The sequence below is a fragment of the Ammospiza nelsoni genome, chromosome 14 (genome assembly GCF_027579445.1).
Source record: "Ammospiza nelsoni isolate bAmmNel1 chromosome 14, bAmmNel1.pri, whole genome shotgun sequence".
NCBI classification, from domain to species: domain Eukaryota; kingdom Metazoa; phylum Chordata; class Aves; order Passeriformes; family Passerellidae; genus Ammospiza; species Ammospiza nelsoni.
The window spans coordinates 16,961,430-16,977,526 of record NC_080646.1 but is presented as its reverse complement, the minus strand read 5'-3'; the positions used below and the strand labels follow the sequence as shown (position 1 = coordinate 16,977,526).

General features: G+C 55.5%; 2 protein-coding genes across 2 annotated transcripts; one reads left to right on the top strand and one right to left on the bottom strand.

Annotated features, from left to right (window-relative positions):
- Window positions 1-1,022: 1,022 nt before the first annotated feature.
- RPP25 (ribonuclease P and MRP subunit p25) lies at window positions 1,023-2,157 on the bottom strand. The gene has a single exon (XM_059482444.1). It carries the CDS (start codon window positions 1,910-1,912, stop codon window positions 1,289-1,291), a length of 624 nt encoding a protein of 207 aa, XP_059338427.1. The 5' UTR covers window positions 1,913-2,157; the 3' UTR covers window positions 1,023-1,288.
- Window positions 2,158-7,882: 5,725 nt separating this feature from the next.
- SCAMP5 (secretory carrier membrane protein 5) lies at window positions 7,883-13,726 on the top strand. Its single transcript, XM_059482475.1, has 7 exons — window positions 7,883-7,971; window positions 9,506-9,583; window positions 9,828-9,956; window positions 11,621-11,777; window positions 12,447-12,548; window positions 12,709-12,826; window positions 12,936-13,726. Exons 2-7 carry the CDS (start codon window positions 9,577-9,579, stop codon window positions 13,128-13,130), a joined length of 708 nt encoding a protein of 235 aa, XP_059338458.1. The 5' UTR covers window positions 7,883-7,971; window positions 9,506-9,576; the 3' UTR covers window positions 13,131-13,726.
- The last annotated feature ends 2,371 nt before the right edge of the window (window positions 13,727-16,097 follow it).

The window sequence follows — 16,097 nt, the reverse complement described above, 5'->3', positions numbered from 1 at the left end:
CTGGCCCGAGGAGCAGCTGTCTGCTGAGGGAGATAACAAGGTCACTGCCTCACAAAACAGACCCTGCTTCCTCCTCTTCCTCCTCCTCTCCTTTCATTCCCGCTCCCAGCCAAGCAAGCCCTTGACAAAGAGAGAACGCTGACTGTCCCTGTAGAGCGGGAGTGAGGCAGGGAGATAAGGCAGCTGCAGCCAGACAATCCCTCACACGTGGATTTTGGGAAGGTTTTGCTCTTAATACAGATTAATTCATCCCGCAGTGCTGTTGGGCAGAGGCAACCAGGTGGATCAGGGCTTGGCATCCCATAATCTGTCCCCCAAATCTCCCCTGTCCCCACTGGAACTGGGGCTTTGCCAGGTGCTGCTGTGCCGGCACAGGAGACCCCAATCCCATTCTTCCAAGGGACAGAGTTTGGCTGGGATCCCTTTGTTGTGAGCTGGCAGCAGCCTTAACTGTGCTGATCCATGCCACAGCCAGCAGCCAAGATGATCCCCCCCATTTTCCCATAGACATATCTCAACTATTTCTAAAGAGCTTTTATTTTCCATTCATTTCTCTTTACCCCAAGGAAGTAGCAGGGATTTTGCTCCAAAGCACTTGGCAGCCAAGACACGACCCCAAAACCTCCTCATTCTGTGCTGGGCACTGCATCCAGTCACAATAACCCCCCCCCCAACATCCCACTGCCCCCAGCTCCCCACAGCGTGGTTTCCCCCCACTCCAGACCAGAGTATCCGACATGGATTGTTTTATTTCCTCGTGCTGTCCCACAGGCAGGCGGCACAGTGCAGTGCTCGGCTCTGAGGGTGCAGGAGGGAGCACCCCTGTGCTTGTTTTTTGGGATGAATCACAGTCTCACAGGATGCTGAGCCTGGCATTGATAACTCCAACAGCTCCTCAGCAGCGGGTTTGATAATGAAGGTTTTATTCCAATAAGCTTGGGGCAAACCCATCTCTCCTGATGGATGAGGCGTTGCAGTGGGGAGCGGTGGTGGTGGTCCAGGCACCCCTCGGCTCCCTGGGAGTCACTGCAGGATGTGGCTGGTGGTCAGTGTCCCTGGGTTGCTGAATTAGAGATCACCAGCTCCCCCCCCACATGCTCACCTGCTTCAATCCATAACCAAGACATGGTGGGTTTAACCCTCACGCCAAATCTGGGACCCCCATCCACAGGGGTCAAGGAGCAGCAAGTGGGGACAGGTCAGGGGGAGCCTGCAGCCCACCAGTGACCCCGGAATGAGTGGATGTTCCTGCCTCCATACCTGGCAGGCGGGATGGGAGGCACTGGGGTCAGGGGTCCTGCTGGCCAGCGGTGGTCCCCGTGCCCCTGGGGCTGTCAGACTCCTGTACCTGCAGCTTCTTGGGCAGCAACTCCTCGCAGGGAGGCGGCAGCGGCCGCTTCAGCCCCTTGCTGGAGGATCCCAATGTGTCTTCTCCTGCCTCGTGCCGGGGCTCGGGGGGCTGGTATCCGCTCTGGTTGGGATCCAGGGGGTCCCGGGAGAGCAGGATGCAGATGGAGGGGACGTTCTTGTGGACAGTCAGGTTCTGTGCAGGTCCATCAAGCGGCGGGTCCTGGCTCTCCCAGACCTCCAGCACGGTTTTGTAGCGTACCTTGGTGACCTGGTGGAGCCCTCCCAGCTTGCGCTTCATGATCTCCACGCAGGTGATGGTCTTGGTGACCGCCCTGCCGCAGCCGCTGAACACGATCTGCCGCCTGCCCTTCAGCTCCATCTGGGCCATGGCGAAGTTCATCAGGTTCCTGATCTTGCTGCCCTCCTTCACTTTCATCTCCACCACGTCTGGGGGCAGATCTGGGAAGGGTAATGGCATCTCCTCCTCCGAGGTCCTCACCCTTCGGAAGTTCTCCATCCTGGACTGGGCAAGGGGCTTGGCTCTCCCTCCTTCAGCAGCCATCCTTCACCTCTTCCCGGTGGATGCACGCAGGCTCCTAGCCCCCCACAACCATAGCAGGGCTGACCTCGCTGCCCTCCAGCCCAGCCCTGCGTGCTGCAACCACCAGCCCCTTCTCCTCGGCTCTCCAGGGGCTGGCAGCGGGCTCGGTGGCAGTGCCAGAGGCTGTCTCCTGTGGGACACAGGGCTGCAGGATCCTCTGGGTGCTCCCAGTTGTTCCCAGCAGAGATAACAGCCGGCTCCAGCTCTCGGTGATGCTTGGGCTCCTCCGCTCCCACTGCAGCACTCGCTTCTGCTGCTCTTTGCTTCATTCTGGACTTCAGCAGCCCCCAGAGCTGTTCTGTGTAATTAGCAGATCCTCCCCCTCTCCCTCCCCTTCCTCCCCTCCTCCTCCTCCTCCCCTGCTCATCCGCTCATCCCAGCACCCAGCTCCTGCCTTCATCCCTGCCAGGCAAAGGGAAGGGCAAGGAACCCGGCTCTCTGTCCCGGAACAGAGAAGGGAAGGAGGGGAGGGTGGAAGGCAGAGGGAGAAGCTCACTCTTGCCTTCATAATGTTCCCAAAGTCCTGCCCCCTTAAAGAGAACCTGGTCCCTTCTCTCGGCGCTCGCTCCTCTCAAGGACACCCTCTGCTAACTGCAAATGTCACCCTGCCTGCCTGCCCTGCAGCATTCCCAGAGGGATGCGGAATCCCAGCCACGCTGTGGCCAGGGATGGCACAAAGATGCAGCAGGTACTTTGGGAAGTACTTTGGAGTCTGAGCTCGACCCTTAGAAGCCATGAGAGAAGCCACTGGAACCCGCAGCCAGGAGAAAGCCTGGCAGATGGCATCGAGTGTGAATCGAGTGTGCCAGGGCTCTGCTCCCCCCAGCACCCTGCAGCCTCAGCCCTGGCTGTGCCGGCAGGGAAACCTCTCAATTCCCAAAGCTCCGCGGAGCAGATGCCGTAGCAGAGCTGGTTTTCACGGGCAATTTCTCTCCCTCTCCCCTGCTCCTCCTCCTTCCCCATCCCTGTCCCTCGTTCACCTCCCAGTGTGGAGCTGCCCACTCTGGGCTCACCATTACATGTACTGGCAACAAATCCCAGAAAATCCCTGTTACAGGCCAGGAGATGTCCCCTTCCTGCCCCCAATCCTTTCCCGGAGCAGAGGCGACGTCCCTGCCCCAGGCTGGCCCTGTGCCCGCCCCTGTCACCTGCCTGTCCCCTCCCGCCCCGCTGGCCGGGAGGATCATTGCACAGTGGAAAGACATGTGAGTATTGACTTGCAGTCAAATCTTATCGGCCTCTGGAGGCCCCTGGATTGGTTTCATTCTTAGCAGGGCTTGAAAAAATAAATAAATATATAAATAAATCGATCCCATGTCCGTGGAGGTGAAGGCAGGATGTGGCTGTCACCTCCTATCCAGGGAGGATGCCACATCCCTGTGGTCCCCAAAGCAGCTTTCTGTGGATCCCACTGCCTAAATGGGGGTGGATTTAGGACACCCCCCCCAATCCAAACACTGGATTGGGGTCTGGGTGGGTCTGTGGGTGGGATGGGATGGGATGGGATGGGATCCTCCATCCACAAGCAGTGTGCTGGCAAACCCCTGTAGATGCAGAACATTGTTTCCCAATCCATCTAACCCTCCCTGAGGCTCCTTGGGCACACAGAGGGAAACTGAGGCAGGGCAGGCAATGCTCCCAGGCTCACCCCCAGCACCAGATCCAGGCTTTGAGCATTCCCAACTCCTTTCTGGTGCTCTGCAGTAGCAAGCAAACCTATTCCCTGTGCTCCCACCGTGAATTCCTCACTGCTATGAGACAAAACAATGACATTTCTCCATCTTTCCATTTGACAACGATTCATGGAATCTGTGCAGAAGGCACTTGGTTCCTTCCTTGGGCAGGCAGGGATGAATTAAACCCATCTGGGAAAGCTCTGCCTTCAAAATGTGCTAAACCCCTGAGGAAATAATGGGGAAGGATTTTAGGGACTGAGAAATCCCTCAGGGTTGTTATCCAGGTAGCCTGGGAGGGCTACATGGACACAGGGGGCTGACAGCTCCAGGGCTCTGGGCAAGCCACGTGAGTCCCTGGTGCTGGCTGAAGCATCCAGCCCTTCTTTCCTGGCCCAGAACCAGCTCCTGCCTCCCGTGGCCCATTTTCCATGGCACTGTGGCGCTTCCCCACCATCAAATGATGGAAGCAGCAGCAGCTTCTCCCCCCCCTCCATCACTAATTGCTGCTTAATGAACTCTGCCTATCACAGCCTCCGAAATGGAGGAGGGAGAGGTGCAATCACAGCAAGGCTTCCAGAGGGTGCATTCCCCCCAAGGCCAAGGCTGTGCTGGGAGCAGGGAGGGCATTAATGACAGGGGCTTATTTTCCCTCTGCAGCGCTTAAAATGTAAATGAAATTCATTATTAGCAACTCCGTTGCTAATTACCATCTGAAGCTATTCATTAGCCTGTCAGCTTATTTGTTGGAGGACAACAGAGTGGATGGGTTACTCCAAGCCAAGGAATAGCTGAAATGAGCTCAGTGGGGTGGGAGAGGAAAAGCAGGGATGGGGGACAAAGGCACAGACAGCTCCAGCCATGGGGGGTCAGGGAAACAAAAGCTGGGAAAGAGAATGAGGAGTCCTTTTTAAAATGGAGAAAAAGCAAATGGGAAAGGCAGGAGTGATGAAAAAAATAAGAGTAAAGGAATTACACACTGAGTATTGTCTGTCTGTCCTTCTTGAGCAGCCACTGTGGTTACAGTAGGACCCACCCCCAGGGAGTGGTTTCTGCTTCCCCTTTCCCATTACAGTTTCTCTCTGAGCATTCCAGTGCCATCCCAACCCCATGCCAGAGGATTTCCAAATCCCTGTGGGACCCTCTTGCCTGGTCCCAACCCCACAGGAGGTGTGAGCTTGGAAGAGCCAAGAGGAGAGCTGGTGGCGGCAAGAATGGAGAGGGCTGCTGGACACAGCACAGAGCCCAGACAAACCTGGGAAAATGGGGAAAAAAACCCAGAAACATATTCCTAACAGAGATCAGGTGCATCTGGAGAGGAGCAGTAACCTGAGCCCCTGTCCTCCACCTGCCCTCTCCATATTTTCTTTCATGCAAGGTGGCCGTGCTTGGGAAGAGGACGGAAAGTGGGAGCATCCGATACAAGGAAAGTCTGGGTGCCATCACCCATCTCTGCGTCACATCGGCGCGGCTCAGGTCTCAGCCTCTCATCACGTTGCACTCAGCAGCAGGCTGATGCCAGCGTGGATTGTCACCCTGGCAAAAGGGGTGCAGAGGGACCTCCAGGATGGCACAGCTGCAGGGATACCCTGTCCCCATCCCAATCAGGGTCCTGGAGCTGCCCCCTGAGGATGCAGCCCAAGGTGCAGAGCTGTGCCAAGATGCCAGAGGAACCCTTGGAGCATCCTGGGGTGGCACCAGCTCTCTGCTGAGGTCTTATCCCTACCGTAAGCAGAAAATTACAGAGCTCAAGATAATCCTCATTTTGAATAGCCCGACAGTAAAAGAAAAGGGAAAAATCCCTTTCATAAGACAAATCCCTTTGCAGAACTCCAGCATGATAAGCAGAGGGATGTTTTAAGGACCCTGAGGGCATTAATAAACCTGAATGTTCCTCACCAACCCCACCTGGGACCCCAATTCCCCCCCACCCATGGCCCAGGAGCTCTTTTTAAGCTCAACCCAGGGGTCTCAGTCCTAGTGTCAGCTATGTCAGGACTGGTCTCTAGGTCAGCTGCAGCTGCTCTGGACTCCAACAGACTGACCCTAAACTGGACCTGTGGATTGATTTCCTTGGTTTTGAACCTGTTTTCTTGCTGGGAATTTGCTGCTTGATCCAGCCTTTTCTTTGGCCCTGCCCTTCCTCCCCAGCCTGCCCTGCTTAGGGAGTGTGGGATGGGCAGGGAGGCTTTTCCCCGTTATCCTTTGGCTCTCCAGGCATTCATTCCCTGGGAAGGAGGGGAGCACACATCCATTTGATTCCTGAATATCCCTGACTGGAAAATCTGCAGGCAAACAGGAATGTGGTAGTGCCAAGGGCAAGGATCAGCTCTGTAGGTGACCTTTCCCAAAGCCTCAGTGGCATGGGAAGGTGCTGAGGCAGCAGAGATGCAGGTGGGGAGGAAATTTAGATGTGAGAAAGCTTGGAGAGAAAGCAATAAAGGACAAGAATCCAGCCCCAAATCTCCAGTGTGCTCAGTGCCCAGAGGCAGAGCCAGAGCAGCTCTCCAAGGCACTGAGCATCCCCAGTGCTTGGCAGGAGTTGGAATCCATGATCCCATCACTGCCCCCTTTCCTTCCCTGGGGTCCCTGCTCTCTGAGGGGATCAGCTCAGGCTCCAAGACCCAGAGAGGGCTCAGAGTGGACAGCTGGGCCCCCTGCTTTGGGGTCATCTGTGGCACGCTGGTTTTCCTGCTTCCCTCTATCTTACCATCTGCGAAGCAGGCATTTTCCCTGATTCTGCCAGGTTTCCTTTCTTGCATCCCCACAGCAACGCTGTTCCCCTGCTGAAGGGGTTTGGCCACCAGGGCTCACTGGTGGAAAGAGATTTTGCTGCTTCCTTGCCCAGCTGTTCTCATCTTCCCCTGGTGGGATGTTGTCCTTGCTGCCCCTCCATGACCCTTGAGGCTGGACCCCGGGAAGGGAGGATGATTTAGCTGTCCAATAAAGTCATTTTCACATTTCACTGATATTCTCACAAGCTCTAAGGCAGGAGGGCCAAGTGGTGTGCACTGAGAACAAGGGACACAGCCTGTGGAGCTCTCAGGCTGATTTGGGATTTATATCCCTGTTCTGTCTGTAAATCAGTCCAGTCCCTTCCCCTACCCTCCACATCCCAACCTTGGCATCATTGGCAAAAGCAATTAACATGTCCTGTGCCCTTAATGCAATCCATTCATTAATTACTGCTCCCAGAATGAAGCACATCAGGGTATGGACATGGAGTACCCCAAAACTGGCCCTGCTGGGGGGGAGCTGCTGGTTTCCCATTGCCTCCTGGACAGAGGGAGCCTGTGTGCCCTGCCAGGGCTGTCCCCAAGAGCCCCTGCCCTTCTGAGAGTGGTCTTCTACCCACACACTGCTTGCCATACCCTGGGTAGAGGTCGCTGCACCCCTGCCCCACAGAGCCCCCATCCCTATAAAGCCCCCCCAAACCCCATGGAGCACTCCCAGCCCTATAGATCCCCCATTTCTGTAAAGCCCCCCAAGCCCTATAGACCACTCCCAGCTCTATAGAGCCCCCATTCCTGTAAAGCTCCACAAGCCCCTTGGAGCACTCTCAGCCCTATAGAGCCCCCATTCCTGTAAAGCTTACCAGGCTCCATAGAACACTCCCAGCCCCATGGAGCCCCCAGCCCCATGGAGCTCCCAGCCCTATAAAATCCCCTAAGCTCCACAGAGCACTCCTGGCCCCATGGAGCCCCTCAAATCCCATCGAGTATTCCCAGCCTCATGGAGCCCCTAGCCCTATAGAGCCCCCGAATCCCCATAGAGCACTCCCAGCCCTATAGAACCCCCAGTCCTATAGAGCCCTCCAAGCACCACAGAGCACTCCCAGCCCCATGGAACCCCCAGCCCTATAGAGCACTCCCAGCCCCATGGAACTTCTCAAACCCCATAGAGCCCTCTCAGCCCCATGGAGGCCCCCCAAACCCCATAGAGCACTCCCAGCCCCATGGAGCCCCCAGCCCTATAGAGCACTCCCAGCCCCATGGAGCCCCCCAAACCCCATAGAGCATTCCCAGCCCCATGGAGCCCCCCAAACCCCATAGAGCACTCCCAACCCTATGGAGCCCCCAGCCCTATAGACCCCCCCAGAAAGGCCCCGCCCCTTTCCTCGGCCCCGCCCTTTCCCCGTGGCCCCGCCCCTCCATCCGGCGGCATCAGGACCCTGGACAGCGGCGGGCGCTCTCGCGAGATCCCGGCGCTGCCCATAGCCCGGGTGGCGGCGGCGCCGCAGTCTCGCGAGAGCGCGGTCGCTGCGGCAGGAGCAGCACCGGGCGGGCGGGCGGGCGGCCGCCGCCACCCGCCGGGGACCGGAGGGGACGGGACGGGTCACGCCACGTGGTGAGTCCCGGGAGTGTGCAGAGGGGAAACGCCTCGGCGTAAGGCCGCTGGATGCTCCCCCCCGAGGGGGCTGACCGCCCTTTGCACCGACCTCCCGCTCTGCATCCGCTTGCGGGGGGGGATGCGCGGCGTGGGGACAGCCGCGGTGACCCTGCACACGCGTGGGTGCGCCGGGGACCGAGCGGGGCTTGGGCCGCCCTTCTCCCCGATGCAGGCCGCTGCTGGGAGTCTGCGCCGGCTGTGAGGTGGGGATGCGTGGGGCGCGCAGCCCTTCACGCGTGGAAACGCAGGGGCAGCGATGCCGAGCCCTGCCTGCCCTCCCCAAACGCGCCCCGCGCACCAGAGCGGTTTCTCCTCGGTGCCATCCCCTGTGCGATCCCCCGTCCTTTTTCCATCCGCTCCACCATACTCCTCATTTTCCTTAAAACCCCACCCGCTGTATCGCTGTGGCGGTGCTTTCCCCCGCGGTGGCGGAGCCGGGGGGTGCCGGGCCGTGTGTCCCCGCTCCCGGCACACGTGGGTAGGGGCGGCCGAGCGGGCGGACGTCACCGCGCCCGAGGAGCTCGTATTTATAGCACCGGCGGGATGGATGGATGTAAGCATCCATCCGGGAGCTGCCGGCGGATGTCGGGCACGCCGAGCCCTGGGGGGTGTCAATAGACCCCTAGAGAGAGCCCCCCAAATCCCCCCGGGAGCCCCAGGTACAAACAGCCAGGACCCTGCGTCCTGGGAAATGTGTTGGTCGCTGCCCGGATAGCTGGGAAAGGGCAAAACCTGCAGGCAGGTTGTGGGGATACGCCATCTTCACCCTTCTCTTTAAAACCTCAGATAATAATTTTTTGCTTTAATTCGCTGTAATTTTCACATCTGGCACAGAGCTGAGCGTGGAATGGTCTGGGATGGTCCTGGGATGTTGAGCTCCCCCCCTTTCCCACCTGCATGCTCTGGAATGAGGTGCCAAATGACATGAGTAATTGTTAAGCCAGGCACTCAAGTGACTCATTAGTGACAATCGCCACTGATTTATTTTTTTTCCAGCTGGTTTCTCTGCTCTGATTTTCTGCTCCCTTTTTGGCCTTGTTTTTGGCTTAGGCTTGCAGAGATGGCAGCTACGAGGCAGCCAGGTAGCACCCTGTGCTGGAATTCAGCAAAAAACAACAATACTACATTTTTTTAAAGAATTATTTTGGGAGCAGGTCGTGAACTTTGTTTCAAACTGCCCACAGCCACCTCGTTTCCCTGCTGCCCTACCTGGCCCTCTCCTGGATGTACGTCAGTTGGGAGTGGGAGGCCCCACATCACTGGATCCTCTCGTAATCTTCTGCCTTAACTGGCACATAAGCCTGAGCCAGAGGAGCCAGGATTTATCACACTGCCAGCCAGGTGCCAGCCTGCATGTGTGATAGTCCAGAGTGTCACACAAGTGAAGCCAACTGCTGTCCTTGAGTTGTTTGGGAATGGGGGGGAAGGTGAAGGCTTTTGCAGACGTCCCTGACCACTTCAATCAACCTTTTTTTCTCTCGTTCTCCTCCAGCTTTGCTAAAGCTCCCACGTTTTTCCCAAGTATTTTTCCCTGAGGAGCAGAGAGGCTGAGCGTGTGCCAGCATGGCAGGTACGGGGGGTTCTGGAGATCATTGTGGGCTCTACTGGCCATAATGTCACCTTGTTGGTCACCAGTGGGGTGGTGGGTGTCCATGGCTGCAGGATCTGTGTGGCCAGTGAGGGCTGAATTTGATCCTTTAGGGTGGGTTGGTGTAAAATCTTAACTCCTGTGTAAAATCTGACTGTTCTTGGGGTTATTTAGGAAGCCTCTTGTTTTTTGTTCAGCCTGACACCAGTGAAACTTTTCCTTGCAGAAAAGGTGAACAACTTCCCTCCCCTGCCCAAGTTCATCCCCCTGAAGCCATGTTTCTACCAGGACTTCGATGCGGAGATCCCGCCGCAGCACCGGACCATGGCCAAGCGGCTTTACTACCTCTGGATGCGTGAGTGGCCCCGTGGGAATGGCTCCAGTGGGATCTGTTTGCCTCTCCAAAGGCTGCTCCTCTGGGAGCTGCCAGCTGAAAGGGCAGGGCAAGGTCAGGGGAAGCCCTTCTCCCCCTCCAGGTGTCTCCTGTTAAAAGTCAGGAATGAGAGGTGGGCTGCAGCATCCCATGGATTCCCAGCCTTCCAGCTTCCAGGATGGAGCTGTGCAGCTGGCTCGGTGTCCCAGGGTCACTGGTGGTGCTGTTGATGTCCTGCTGTAAGGAGGAGACAGCTCAGACTGGAGGGCTGGTGTGTCTGCTCCCCAAAACGTGGAGCTGGAGGCTTCCCGGAGCTTGCCCGTTCCTCTTGCATGCCTCTGTGTGCCGTGCTGTGCTAACAGAGCTGTCACCAGCTTCCAGCTCTTCCAGCTGTCCTGGATCTCTCTTCTTCACCAAACATGGGCAGGGAACAGAGCCAGAGGGACAGGTCACACCCCAGCATAGGTGGAAATGTGCACAGCTCAGGGCAAGTTGGCACCAGCATTTCATTTCTTCCTAGAACTCTGTTCCCTTATCAGGCGTTTCCCCTGAACTTTGGAAGCACCAGTGCCCAGGGAGTGCCCTGTGCTTTAGGGGCAGGTTAGGAAGAGCTGAGCTAACACTACAGAGGTTGTGGTGTGTTCCTGCTTCTGCCATGGCACCAGGCTGGCAGCCATGGGGCTGTGTCCCATCAGGAGGGTGACCCTGGGATGGCTTCATCAGGTCAGGAGGGTTTGCTTGTTTAAGGCATAGGAGGAAAAAAGCTCTGCTTTTCTCTTGTGGGTGTTCAGTTCTCTCCTCATCCCAACCAGGATGTTCTTCCTCTTAATGCAGCAGAGCTTGGTCCTTGCTCCTTAGCACCAGCTCTTAGAGCCAGTCACTGTCCCTTGGGTTTTGCCTCTGGAGCTCCTCTCTGGGTCATTTTCTCCCCAGCAGCCCCTCAGACACCCAGCACAGCGTGGCTGGAAGGTCCCTCATGTCCTTTAGGGCAGCTGAGCTCCTTGCCTTGCCAGCTGCAGCTCTCAGGCAGGCGGTGGTGGGAGGGCTCTCGTTCTCGTCGAAATAATGAATCATTCTCCCAACTCGGAGGCGTCAGAATGCAGCTGAGCCTTCTCTGCTTTGTCCTGTGTCTGCTGAGCTGGGACTCATAGTCAGAGCCCTTGTGTGGCCTGATCCCAAGTAGGGGTGGGCGAGGGAAATGTGTCACCCCCTGAACTGGAGAGGCAGGGTCAGGAGTTCAGGATTTTGGCTCTCAGTGGTGCTCGGGAAGCTCCTGCACGAGCTCCTTCAGTAAAGCTGTATCTGGAGCAAGCAAAAAACTTCACCACAACTTTCCTCCTTCTGTTAGTGGAAATGTGTCCTGGCTCAACAGGAGCAGGAGGATGCAACTCCGGCCAATCTTCAGAGCCCAGGAACTGCTTAGGGAATTAACTCTGAGTGATACATTGATTTTCTTCCTGTTACACTCAGCTGAGACCTGACCCCCCTCGGCCCTGCCAGCCTGGGAATGTGCTCCCAAGCTTAATTTAAGAGAAATCCAGCTAGGGCAGGACTCTGAGGCCACATCCCTGGGGTCGGGGTCCTTGGTGTCTCAGTGCCACCCTTGCATCCGTGCTACTCTGCTCTGTGTGTGTGTGTGTTTGCAGTGAACAGCATCACCCTGGCGGTGAATCTCGTGGGCTGCCTCGCGTGGCTCATTGGAGGCGGCGGAGCTGTAAATTTTGGACTGGCAATTCTCTGGCTCATTCTCTTTACGCCCTGCTCCTATGTCTGCTGGTTTAGACCTATTTACAAAGCTTTCAAGTAAGTGGTTGCACCTGAGCCTGGCTTCTTTCTGCATTGTTTTCCTTCATAAATGGTCAGTGTTTAGCTTGGGGCATTGACTGACTAATTGGGGGAATTCATTTCTGTGCAGCCCTTTAACTTTAGTTTCTAACCTTCAAAACCAGAGTGTCTGGGATTTCCTGGGGGCCAAACCCCCCATCAGGTGATGTAAGGATACTTTCCTTGTGCCTCTGGGGGACAGTGGTGAGGATGCAGCTGGGGTGCCACTTTCCCTCTCATCCCTACGGCATCTCTTATATTTTTCCATGAATCCTCGAGGTGTTTGTACAGATTACCCGTGGTGCTGAGGTCAGTCCCCAAATCTAGAGAACTAGGGGTGTATTTATTCCCCATGTGGGGTGGTGTGAGCTGAAAGTCGTGTCCCAACACAGATGTCCTCAAGCCGTGTCCCAACACAGATGTCCTCAAGCCCAGCTGACTGAGCCATAGGGAGGGTCTGGTGCCCTGTGGCTTTCCCAGGTGCCCCTTGACCACCTCCAGCCTCTTGCAGTTTCTCCTTTGCCTTTAATTTTTCTTTCCATCACCCTCCTGCTAAACCACGGCCAGGTCTGATACGTCGGAGCATCTCCCTTCCCTTGGAGCGCAATGGGGATGGAGGTGCAGGAGTGACTGAACCTTCTCTTGCAGGACAGACAGCTCCTTCAGCTTCATGGCCTTCTTCTTCACCTTCATGGCCCAGCTGGTGATCAGCATTATCCAGGCAGTGGGGATCCCTGGATGGGGGGTCTGGTAAGGAAAATGCTGCTGTGCTGGGTACAAGGGTGGTCACTGTGGTGTTTTAGTGTCCTTACTGGTTCTCTCCTTGGTGAAGATGGTTTGAGGAGCTGGGAGGGCTGCTGGCAGTCTGGGAGAGCTGGTGAATGAACCAATTGTTTCCATCTCCTTGCAGTGGCTGGATTGCAGCGATTTCCTTCTTTGGGACCAACGTGGGCTCGGCTGTGGTGATGCTGATCCCCACTGTGCTCTTCACAGCCATGGCAGTCTTCTCCTTCATCGCTCTCACCATGGTATGGCAGGAAGAACAGGGGTTCCACGTGGCTTTGGGTGGCCCTCCTGCCATCTTGGGAGCTCCGTGCCGGCCGCAGGCGCTCGGATTTTTCTGGATTTCCCCTGCAGGTGCACAAATTTTACCGGGGCAGCGGCGGGAGCTTCAGCAAAGCGCAGGAGGAGTGGACCACGGGGGCCTGGAAGAACCCCCACGTGCAGCAGGCGGCGCAGAACGCGGCCATGGGGGCGGCGCAGGGCGCCATGATGCAGCACGAGACGCAGTACTCGGCCACCCCCAACTACACCTACTCCAACGAGATGTGAGCAGCAGCGGGACTCTGTCCTCGGGAGGAAGAGCTGGGGGGGGGGAAAGGGAGGAGGAAGCCTGAGCCTGAGTTTCTGCAGCTGTCTCAGCAAGTCAGAGTGTACCATAATGGTGGTTCTTTTCCCGTCTTTGTAACGAGATCCTTTGGGATTTTTTTTCTTTCCTTTTTTTTTTTTTTCTTTTCCTGTTTTTCTTGTCTTGAGCTCTTCTTTTCTCCTTTCTTTTTCGTTCTGAAGAGGCCGTGAGTTGACCTGCAGGGCTCTTGTTGTGCGTGGTAGTCAGTGTCCGTTCACGTGTCTTCTTTTTCCCTGTGGAATAGTGTACAGTGGTGGTTTTTTAATTACTGTGGTGATAGGTGTATGTTAGAACCTCATCAGCCAAAAGCCCCCCCATGCCCCCAAAAAGGGAAAAAGAGCAACCAGCACCCATCTTCCCTCTTGGAATAAGCCCCAAACCTCGGGTTTTTGACGTGTGTGAGTTTTCTCTTTCAGTTGGTAGTGTCCAGCCACTTGCCACTGTCTCAGCAAGGGCAAGCAATCCTGGGAATTCTCCTTTTTTCTTTTGCTTTTTAACTAGCAGGTGGCTGGCTGATTTAGGATTTAAAAAAAAAAAAGAAAAAAAAGGGAAAAAAAATATAAGAAACCCTTAATCCTGCTGTTGATATGCTGGAAGCCAAGAGATTCCTAATCTACCCTGGCTCAGGATCTACAACTTCTCTCAGTGTGTGGTGTTGTGAGTAGTTTACACTTCAACGTGGAGGACCAGTGTGTGTGTGTGTGTGCACGTGTGTGTGTGTTGGGGAGCAAGGACAGGTTTTCCCTGTGGGATACAACCATCCTATTCCAGATTCTGCATCCTGAGTCTGTTCTTTTGAAAGGCTTCTGTTCTGAAAAGCAGCTGTAAAAGCCACAGAGCGTTCCTCAGAGGACTGACACTTGGGCAAGGCTGCGGGTCAAATCTTGCCACCCCAAATCCCAGCACATCCAAGCAGTCTCCCTGCTCATGGAAATAGCCAGGCCAAGGTTTGTTCCCGTTAGCTTTGGAGGTTTGTGCTAATTTAAGTCTCTTAAGGAAACCTCCAGGCTGGAGGGAAGGACTCCTGCTCACTTGCACTCCTGAAAAGCATGGTGAGATGTGGCCCTCTGTTTTCCTGGTGCAGAAATCCCTGTCAGGCCTGAATCCCTGCCCAATTTGGGGATGATGAACATTAAATAATGATCCTGCACACTAGCAGGAGGCAGCTGAGCTCAGACCAACACTTCTTGGGGAAGGTGACTGGAAAAGATTATGAGTGGGAGCGTAAATGGGATGGATGCTGCAGGGCAGGAGTAGGGAAAGCTACTTCTCTGAGATGCTTTTCAACTCTAAATGCACTTTAAATAAGCCAAATTTTTCTCCAAGTCCTCGAAAAGAAGCCCAAACAGAATCCAATCCAGCCCTTTGGCTCCAGTATCTCCTGCTGGGCATGGGGAAGGAGCTCAGTGTGCCACCAGCCAGGACTGTGCGAGTCCCAGCCCCGTATGTGTCCCCTCCAGCCCTCCAGTGATGCTTGGATGTGACCCCTACCCCTGAGAATCACCCCAAAAAGGACCTTCTCTTCTCCAGCAAAGCACACCAAGACTAGTTTCCTTTTTAAGGGTGTCACTCCAGTCATTCTGCAATAGGCAGTCGTCTCTTGACCAGACTAAAATGCAGCTACTGATAAAATGCCTGTCTGTGTGTGTGTGTGTGTGTATATATTTATGTATAAAATGTCAGGAGAAAAGTAATCCTTTGCTAAGCCTATTATGTACTTAATCAGGTTTAAATATTGTGCAATCCATTTCTAGCTCGCCTAAAACTTACTCTGCCAAACCACGTGCTCTGTCATCCGTGTCTGAGAAATGATGGATTAAGTGACTTCACCTCTTGCATTGACAATAAGATGCATCAATAATAACTGTAACGAGCTGTAACTAACAGACATTGCTTCAGCACCTAACCCTCCTCTCCGATGTGTCTCCTGAGTGTGTGAGCGCTGAAATGTGGCCCCCCCGCCGTGGCTCCAGCCTGGTGGGAAACTTGACCCCTCGTTCTCACCTCGGTTATTTGTAAGCTGTCCCCGCTCCAGATGGGGCTGATGTGGGTGTGATCAAAGTGTGGTGCTCCTGAAGCCCACAGGGTGGGAGAGATGGGCTGTTCCTGCTGCTGGGCAAGAGGCTTCTCATAAAACACACCTGGGCTTCTCCTGAGGCATCCCTGTCACCTTCTACATCCTGCAGGGCACAGCTCTCTCTGCCTCTTGCTGGCCTTGCTGCTTGTTTGTAGCCAATATCAGAGAGATGTCCAAATAAGTGCTGCTTTTGAGCTGGATCTGCACAGGGCTGGGCACCACGGGCTGCCCCAGATCTGTCGTGCCTACATAATCATGGGCTGGTTTGGGTGGGAAGGGACCTTACAGCTCCTCCAGCAGAGACACCTTCCACTGTCCCAGGCTGCTCCAAGCCCTGTCCAGCCTGGCCCTGGACACTTCCAGGGATCCAGGGGCAGCTGTAGGGCACCCTGTGCCAGGGCACAATTCCTTCCCAGTATCCCACCCAACCCTTCCCTCTGGCATGAGAAGCCATTCCCCTCATCCTGTGTGTGGCTCAGACAATGAACACTCGGTCCTTTAATGCACTTTCCCCTGCCAGCTCTGTGTGGCTGCCCTGAATCGCATAGGAAAGGTTTCATTCCTGTTCTCTAGCACTTTCCAAGCTCAGATATCACCCCTGTCACTTGAGGGGCCCTCAGGCCCTCTCCTCTACCCCGTTCCCCACACGACTTCTACACCGAGTTTCTTTGGCTTTTGTTACATTCCAAAGCCTTGCCACAATCCCAGTTAAGACTGCTTCCTGAGCAGCCTGAAGCCACCCGCTTGCCCTTGGCGAGATCCGCCGCGTGGGCACGACTGGGGCACAGAGTGGCACAGAACCCTCCCGGGTGGC